The sequence below is a fragment of the Xiphophorus hellerii genome, chromosome 6, assembly GCF_003331165.1.
Source record: "Xiphophorus hellerii strain 12219 chromosome 6, Xiphophorus_hellerii-4.1, whole genome shotgun sequence".
In the NCBI taxonomy this organism is placed as follows: Eukaryota; Metazoa; Chordata; class Actinopteri; order Cyprinodontiformes; family Poeciliidae; genus Xiphophorus; species Xiphophorus hellerii.
Window position 1 is genome coordinate 6,554,861 of NC_045677.1, and position 9,680 is coordinate 6,564,540.

Sequence of the window (9,680 nt, forward strand, 5' to 3'; positions counted from 1 at the left end):
GAAAATCTGCAGGAAATTTTAAAAACTGTCATTTTGACACCAACTTTTTGTTTTGTGTATATATAGGCCTATGCCTCATATTAAAAAAGTTAACAGTTCAAAGGAATTGTAAAAATATATTTGAATCACTTGACCACTATGAGTATACTGCGGTATCAGTCTTACGTCAGCATCTAGTGTGCATTTACTATTACTATTATTAGAACTGATTATAGTAATGATGTTCGAAGAATGACGACTTGTGTGAAGGCTTATGAGAAGTAATAAAGCATTTTCAAGCAATTTTTAATCTTAAGTGAAGGGAAATGAGAGTGGTAATGAACTGTCATAAAAATGACTTAACAGTTTTGGCTCTAATTTTAAGAAGACAGTGTTCCAAAAGTCCCACCGCAGCCTTTTGAATTCAAGCAAGATGAAAGTCTGAATGGCCTTACGAGTTTATAATCCCTAGAGCACGTCGGCCTGTTAACCCCCCCACAAAATAGATCCTTTCATCAAAATGAAAAGCGTGAAGAGAGAAGGTAAATGTTGTCCTGAAAAGTCCCTCTTTCCTTTTGAAGTTGTAATTGTCTGGACACGATGGGTACAAATGTTAAACATGTCAACCAAATGGGATATTTGGGGGACGGGGTGACTCGGTAGAGAGGTATGTCCGGGAAAGCTACGGGTTAATTTAAGACTAGGAGCAAAGCCTGGTGCCAATTAGGAGCAGTGAGCGCCACATGTGGGCCAGAGGCAGATAGAAGCCAGAAGCCGTGCGCGATGGAGGCAAACTGAACCAGTGCAGTAAAGTTGAGTTATGTAGATATTTGCGCAGAAAGATTTTCCTTTTTTTTCTTCCCCCTCCTCGCCGTGATGATCAAACGGGGCCCATAAATCTGAGAAGTTGGACGCCTGAAAACTTTGGCCACCGTCCCCACGTGGCCCCCTTGCACATTTTCTCCCGTGGAACAACTGCAACATGAAGACTGCCTGTGCGACTTTTGTGCTCCTTTCCATTTCTGCCCTCTGCTCGGGGAGCGGACCCGAGGGGTGCCGGGGGACGCGCTGCTTCCCAGGCCAGGAGTGGAGCAGCAGACCGTGCGTCGGAGCGCACTGCCAGGGGCGCACGGAGGCGTCCGCTCCCAGAAGGCAACCACACCACGCTGCGCAATCTAGGACAGGGCAGGTTTATCCCAGCTACCAGCAAGACGGTCAGTTCCGCCATCGCCACCAAGCTCAAAGCACCCCGATATCCTCCTACAGCGGTGTCCAGAGTCAACACGGAGGCTTTGGAACCGATGGCACCAGGAGGACGAACCCCAGGACTATCACGGCGGAGGTGTTTCATCCCGGCTGCTCCGGTGGGTCTTGTCCGACCACCGTTTCTCATCGTGGGACCGATGATGACAAGGGAGAGTGCAAAGGGATTGGGTGCAGATCGCCCCACAGGGCGAGCCAAAAGCAGCAGCAGCAGCAGCAGCAGCAGCAGCAGCAGCAGCAGCAGTGCGTCGGGAGCGGCTGCAGGACGCATGCTGGAGACGACGGGAGGCAAGACTCTTCTCCCGTTCAAGCGACGGACAGGGCTGCACAGTTTCTCGGCGAGCTCCCGGACTTTGGCTTGGATCGTGGAGCTTGGATACAGCTGGCATGTGACATGATGCCAGGTGAGTGTTAGAGGAGACTTCCACTAGGACTTTTTTAAAAACTTGTGATGGAAGGCTGTCTGGAGTTGGGGGAAAGGGTTAATAATATTTAAATATTACATCTCTGGCTTTCCTTCAGTCCTCAGAGCAGCGCAGCGCACAGTAGCCAACTTCGCAGTCAGATAGGCTGCAGCCGGCGGGGTTGGTTTATCAAAATCAAGGAAGTTTTCACGTTTCATGATATTTAAATTCAATTCAAACTCTGATTGTGGTTAGCATAAGTGTGCAAATATAGGCTTTATATCCTCACCTTCCTAAAACAATGGCCGAATCACATGTGAGAGGAAGCCCTGAACTTTGTCTGATTTATGTTATGTCATTAAAATGCCTCTTAATCCGGGGGGGAAAAATACAGTCGCATAAAAAGTTTCTTTCTTCCCCACAGGGTCCAACGAGGTTCCATCAGAGGACGCTCTTGTCCTGCAGCTGCAGCTATCCAAGGGCCAGGAGAGATTCGTCGAGGCCCTCAGGGGCCAACAGAGCGAGGTCAAGGAACTGCAGAGACTCCTCAGTGAACAGCAGGGGGCGCTCGTTAACCAGCAGAGGGAAATACTGGAGCAACAGAGGAGGATGTTCGATCAGATGGAGCAAGTATGTCTGCAGCGATCGATGAGGAATGATTAATGTTTGGTTACTGGCGATAAGAAGAGCAGATCTAAAAAAAAAAAATAAAAAAAAATCTAAAAAAGAACGATTGATTCCAGGAGTGAATCTGTGTCAAGTATCAATCTTGCAAAAAAAATATTCACGCCCGCTGAACTTTTCACACTTTGACACAAACTGGAATGTACTTTATTGGCTTTTCATGTGAGACAAAAAAAAAAAACAAATTCATGAAAAGTACTAAGTTCATTTGCATTCAGCTCACAGGGATCAATTCTGCGTAGCACCAGCGCTCAATGCAATTGCACATGCTGATCCTTTGGAGGTTGACCCTGAACTAATTTGTAAAGAAGAATGTTTGCTGGAGACAGAGAGGCTGGATAGAAAACATCTGTAAACATTCATCCCAAGTCTCTTTTCAAACCCGTAACATCTAATTTTGAAACCCTAATCCTCAGTTTCCTGCACCCTTCAGGTTTCCACTCTTCAGTACTCCTAAATCAAAAAAGAAGGTCATTAGCAGAACCCAGTATAAGTTGATCCTAAGCTGATGATATAATTCAACAACTTGGTTCTGGTGCGCTGGATCTGGGATGTATCTAAAAGTTGAGTTCTAAGAGTTCTTCCAGCATTACTTTGAATGTACAGACATGGTGTGGAAATTTTTACACATTGGGTAAAATTTTCAAGACCTTATTTATTGTCATTTTGATGATTATGGCTTAGAGATAACGAAGACCCAAAATTCAGTGTCTCACAAATTCAGGATAATCTATAAGGTCAATGAAAAAAAAAAAGAAGCATATTTTAAACAGAAATGTGAGGTTTCTGAGAAGTTTGTTCACCCAGAACTTGGTTGGGGCTCCTTTTGCATGAATCAATCAAAGCAATGTGGGATGGAAGTGACTGGTCTGTGGTTCTGCTGGGTTGTGCTGAAAGGCCAGGTTGCTTTGACAGCAAACTCCAGGTCATCTGCACTGTTGGGTCTGGAGTTCCTCGTCTTCCTCTTGACAGTACGCCGTTGCTTCTCTTTAGGTTTCAGGATAGGCCAGTTTGCTGGACAATCACAGTAACATCATGGTCGCTTAACCAAATGTTGGTACATTTAGCAGAGTGGGCAGGTGATAAATCCTGCTGGAAAATTAAATCAGCATCTCCACAAAACGTGTCAGCAGAGAGAAGCATTAAGTGTGCTAAACTTTCCGGGTAGACAGCTGCATCGCAGAGGACTTCAGTGGACTAACACCAGCAGATGGCATGGCAAACCCTAAATCATCTCTGACTGTGGAAACTTCACACTCGACTTCGAGCAACGTGGATTCCGTGTCTCTCCACTCTGCCTCCAGACTCTGGGACCTCGACTTGACGTAATAAAACACAAACTTTGTTTTCGTCAGAAGAAGGCAACAGTCCAGATCTGGTTTATGAGAGGCCTGACACAAGAAATGTAACATTTGCAGCCCATGTGTAGGATTTGTTTGTCTCTTGATGCACTGAGTCCAGCCCCAGTCTTTCTGAAGTCTCTCTAAATCCTTGAATGGATGTGTTGTTTTGCATCTTTGTGTTCAAAGTGTGACGTCTGTTTAATGATCACACCGAACTGAAGAGATTTATGTGTGCAGGTAAAAGCCCAGTACAGCGTTTTGATGGACACCGTCAAGCAGACGTCCTTCCAGAACCTTCAGGAGGAGCTGGACAGTCACATGGAAACCCTGAGTGGGCAAGTCAGACCCCATCGAACACAACAAGCTATGTCATTGCATAAAATGGACATGGAGGCCAGTGTGATGGAGGTGAGCTCATGTTATTCTAGACATTGAGGTATCTAGATTTGCCTCAATTTTTTTTTAAAAAAGGGAAGATTCCTGAACCATCGCACCAGATTAACGCTTCGTTCCTGCTACTGGTTCAGGGATTCTCACTTTACTGCATTTAATGTGATCAGGTGAGACAACCCCAGCTGGCCTGTGGGAGCTGCGGTCCGGAGGAGTACTGCAGCTACAGCAGCAGACATCCTGGCTGTGAAAAGTGCACGGTTTGCCCTCCTGGCTTCTTCCTGGTCGCCCAGTGTTCTGTCCATGCTGACAGGATCTGCCAGGTTTGCAACTTTACGCTTTCGACGAATGGCTTTCTTAACTCAACTGAGTCATGCCAGTTTGGACTTTAAAAAAAAATAAAAATTGAACATTAAACTTTGCCAATACTCTGCTAATGTCGAAAAAACTAAATTTAGGAATTGCAGTGTTTCCGTTCAATAAGATGCGAAATTAAAATCACACGTGAATAAGCTTGTTCATGTGATAAGTTGTTAAAAAAACAACATGTCCCACCGTCATCCTCCTACCGCTTTTTTCTTCTTTGTTTTTTCCACCGGTAGTAACGTCACACAGGTCACATGACTCGTGAGATGCAAAAAAGTGTTTATATTGGAGATTTGTGAAATACACACCCATTTCAATTCTGCTGAAAAGCCACCTCATCCGTAAAAACCTTCTCTCGAAAAATGTGAGTTTTTTTCAAAGTTAACATGTCTCCATTTAGCAAATTTATTTTCCAGTTCCAATTCCCATAATTGCACTGTCAATGGAAACACAGCTATTGTCGGCTATTATGTGCTAACGAAACATAAAATAATGGTTGAACTGTATTTCTCCAGTAAAGGGAACAAGCAGGCAGAGTCTTGATTCATCATCTGCTCACTGCAACCAGTGACTCCAACAAGTTTGTTGTTATTACAGGACCGAGATGAATGTCTTGAAATATCAGACTTGTGCAGAGATAAACAGAAGTGCATTAACACTCCAGGTACGATGAATCATGCTTTTATTTATCGACATTGCAATATTTTCTCTCCTTTTTCCGATTGACGGATTTTTATTCCTACTTGTCCAATTTGCTTCCTGTCGTATCACCAGGCGGGTTCAAGTGCCAGGGCATGACGGTACGTGACGCCAACTCTGGAATGTGTGGCCATGGCTACTTCTACAACTCTGAGATGGATGAATGTCAGGCCTGCAACGAGTGCGATGGGGAACCGGTTGTTTCCCCTTGCACCTTAGTCACAGACGCTGTCTGCTCCGGCTCCGTTACCGATGTTCCCGCTTTGTCGCTCTCCTGGTCTGGAGACATAAGTCTGAAGGGTCCAAAAGGCCAGATCCTGGGTCAGGCCTTCCCCAGCGCGCAGCTTCACATACAGGGAAGAGACGACATGGGTCTGGTTTCAGCTGAGGATGGGCAGCTGGTCCTAAAGCAGCACGGTTTGGTCTGGCTCGACGGAGTTCTGTCGCTTGGTCACGGCTGCCGTAGCTTCATCCAGGTCTGCCTACGTGTAAATCACACAGACGGGACCGACGGCCGTGACCTGAGCGGCATACGGGTGGAGCACCAGGAACGAAGGTCTCTTCAAGGCGTCAGCATCAGTGGGGTCGCGGAAGTCGCCCCGGGTCACCTTATGTCCCTGTTTCTTCGGAGCGCCAGCCATCACTGCAACCAAAGCAGCGAAGGTCTGCAGCTTTACGACACCTCTGCAGCCATGCTCTCCCTCCTCTGGCTCTCTCACGACACCGGGGCTGTTGCCATGACAGCACAGGCCGTGGTTTCTGCACATTACCACACAAATTACCGCCCGGCCTTCCGCATCTCCTCCACCTCTGACCCCTACGTAGTGGGGCTGAGTCACGACAGTCGAGGGATCCGTTTCGCAGAGAACGGATCTGTGCGTTTTGTGTTCCAGCAAGCATTGTACTCTATGGGCCAAGCTTGTGTGAGTGACGGCTTTCAGCTCGTGGCATATCTCAACAAAAATGGAACCTCCACTGAGATGTTTCGGGTCTTCAAACCAGGGGTTCACTACCGAGACACATCTATATCTCTGTCTGGAGCCGCCACAGTCAGTCCCGGGGATGCCATTGGCTTTGAGATCCTCTCTCCAGCTCAGTGCAATGTACGCTTCTTTGGCGATGAGTCTGGCATCAGTCTTCTCAGTCTATTTTGGGTCCCTGCTGCCATCTCATCCTCTATGACTGCTTCTGTGGCCAACACTGGCCTTCCATCTGGAGCAGTACGGAACAAGCCTCTGTTCTTCCACCAGACCAGCCCCCAGGTGCCGCAAATGGGGCTGTTGGGGAAAGGATCTCCGAATCAGAAAAAGGACTTTGTCTTCAGGGAGAGTGGCACAGTCAGTGTGGCGTTGGACTTCAAACTCATTCACTCCTGCAACTTGGTCAAGGTGACTCTGCTGAGGCGGAGTGACTCTGAAGGGGGCCGTGAAGCAGAGGGTCTGCGGCCTGTACCCATAGCCCAGCAGGTGGCGGGTCAGATGCTTGAGGGGTGCCAGTGGGCCAGCTTGAGTCTACGAGCATCCTTTCAGGTTTATAATGGCACCGCTGTCTTCTTCATCCTAGACTGTGTACGTGGACGAGTCAATCAAATCAGTCACCAGGCAGGAAGTGGGGTGTCAGCGGTTTGGGTGGCAGCATGATAACAAACAGCCAGAAAGGGCAAAACCTTCCCATATTGATTCTTCCTATTTGAGTTTAACAATAAGGCCACAGACATTCATAATCTTACTCAGACGCATTGTCATTTAAGGTAATAAATGCTAACCCGAAAGTTTCACTTAACATTTGCATCAATACCTCTAAGTTAAATGACAAAGTTGCTGCACCACAAAAACAGAAAATATTATCAAGTATTTTATGTCTCTCATCCAAATATATTAGTAAATTTGGAATAAGACATAACCAACTTACAAGTAACTTTTCAGCAAGATCCAGGAACTTGTTTCATGTCTGTCGTTTCTTAATATTGACTTTAATAAATACTGGCAGATTACTTCGCATAAGACATTTTCCCCATGTTATATGTAAGATAATCTACCTTTTCATTAATATTAAAGAATTATTGGCTCAAAACGAGCTCCTATATCTTGCTGAAAATTTACTTGTAAGTTAGTTTTTGTCTTATTTCAAATGTGCTAAGATATTTGCACTAGAAACTAGACAAACGAAACGTGGCAAAAATGTTGTGTTTTTGCAGTGTACTCATTTGGCTCAGTTAGATGTTTCATTTGTCACTTTTCTGGTGTGAATCCCCTCTTTTACTCTGGGAGGTTTTGTACTGGCAATGCCTCAATCCACATCCAGTGGGGATGTTTCATTATTTTCCTATATTGTAATCATAATCTAGTACTCTAAGAACAAAAAATTATATGACTCAAATAAATACATCTGTTAGCAGGAGGTGAATCTAGTGGAATTGGCTTCAATTTTAACTCCTATCATGGCTATTTATTGCATAAAGCTTCCAGCCATCCATTCATCAATTAGCTATTACCAAGCAGAACCTGGAGCGAATCTAAGGATGCAAAGGGAGAACAGGTAAGCTTCATAGAAAGAGACTCCAAGCTAGAATTCAAACCCAGGATGTCGCTGTCGATCACAAGCATGATTGACAGCACTAAGATGCTCCTCCTGGCTCTGATTGGTTGTTTTTGACCGGAGCAGTGCGTTTCTTCAGACGGCAATAGCAGCACCGGCATGAGATGGAGGAACTTGAGCTTTTCACAGCTCATCTGTCTAAGCTTATACTGTCGCATCAAAATGATCATTTTAACAAATATGTGTAAAAAAAACCCAAATATTTTCACCTTCCTAAAAATAATGGACAGAGTCTTTTTTTTTTGGTGCCAAAACTGATTTTTTTTTTTTCTTTTTTTGCTTAAATCACTTATTGGCAAAAAATGATGTTGGCTATTATTTTAAGAAGGTGAAAATACTTTTATGAGTTACATAAACCAGCTTCAAAGTAAACTTCCTACCACTCCAACTATTCATATTAATTTAATTTTACATGCAGTTTTAAAGCTGGTTGATCAGCTATTAAACTGAGTGGCCTACAGTCTCACAATTATTAATCCAACAACGTCAAGGCCTTTAAACTGGATGTTGCTCACGCTGAAGTATGCGGTGGAACATAAATCATTGAAACTAGAGCGTCTGTACTTCGTCAGCAGTAAGCACCATACTGTTCACCCCCCCCCAGCACAAAGTCAGAGTTCATCGCCCCGCTGAAGTTCAAAGGACACAGCAAAAGCCCGCTGTTTCCTCCGTACCGTTTCATTCTGCCGCTGTGTAGCAGACGCTCCCAGAGTTTTTCTCATCTGGAAAATATCTTGTAAATATCGCCTACTGATGGCAAAACAAAGAAATTACATTTCTCTTAATTTTTTTTTTCTTCCATAAGCTGCTTGATGATGTAGTCAGCTACAATTTACTTTTTAAAATCTGTTTAGATGAACTACAGGATATTTAATGAAACAGAATTGATCTTTTATATAATGGAAAACCAGTGGTTTATTTGTACATAGTTATTGTTCACTTATTCCCATAAGACAGTCTTTCAAGCTTCAGCTTTCTGTTCTAAATTGTCTTCAGCTTGCATGTTTTTAGTTGCTGTTTCTTTTTGTATATTTAAGTAATTCAGACAGCCTACTCTTGTTATGCCAAAGGGCCTCCAGATAACTCCAGTTGTTTAACACTAGTTTCTATTCATTTTAAGGGCATGTGTTTTACATTAGATGCCAGTCTTGTTGCTGTGAGTGTACTGTACCAATAATGCAGAGTTTGGCTTAAATATGAAGAGAAAGAAAGACTGAGGCCATGTAAAAACAAACAGCCTATTTAAAACGGACAGTGACGTGTATATTTGATGTTTTGCTGTTAACGCAATAAAAATATTTGTCATCAGATTGGCTGTCGAGTCTAATTATGGAGCTGCGTGATTTATAAGGCAGGGTGTAAATGGAAGGCGGACGACATTTCAGAGACGAAGGTGTTAGTTTGTGCAACTTTTATGTTCGTGCAACTTTCCTATTACTGAAGAACTTTGAGCTACTTTACCATGAGCTGTGCTATAAAATAGCAGATGTTGCAAACGCAGTGCTTTGTAGCTTGGCCACTTCAATTGACATTCCCTCACAGGTTTCCATGACGCAGATTTCGAATGACGGACTTTATCAGGTGGAAAAGGATTTCAAAACAAACCAAATCCCAATATAGAATTGAATTTAAATCCCCTTTGTTAAATCAAAAACTTTATTTTTTATTACTAATTACTGCCAGACCTTTAGATTTAAGAAATAACATAAAGTAGGCTAAAACATCTTAAAAAGTAACGCATCACTCCCCGGATCTAAACAAACTGATGTGTATCTGCTTGAAAATGCTTCCAAAGCCTTTGCTAGGGATTTAGGACTCTGGTGAACCACAGTGAGAGTCATTATCTACATTATCTACGGATGGAGAAAACGTGGAACAGCAGGGAACCTTCGTATTACAGCTAACAACATTTTTAATACTGCATCAGAGCCTCATCCATTAGGCTAACCAACTA

At 44.0% G+C, this 9,680-nt stretch overlaps 1 protein-coding gene across 1 annotated transcript; it reads left to right on the forward strand.

Annotated features, from left to right (window-relative positions):
• The first annotated feature begins 720 nt into the window (after positions 1-720).
• On the forward strand, positions 721-9,036 carry LOC116722120 (uncharacterized). Its single transcript, XM_032566270.1, has 6 exons — positions 721-1,646; positions 2,071-2,276; positions 3,911-4,081; positions 4,234-4,386; positions 5,027-5,093; positions 5,204-9,036. The coding sequence occupies exons 1-6, from the start codon at positions 962-964 to the stop codon at positions 6,766-6,768; spliced, it is 2,847 nt and encodes a 948-aa protein (XP_032422161.1). The 5' UTR covers positions 721-961; the 3' UTR covers positions 6,769-9,036.
• Positions 9,037-9,680: the final 644 nt, after the last annotated feature.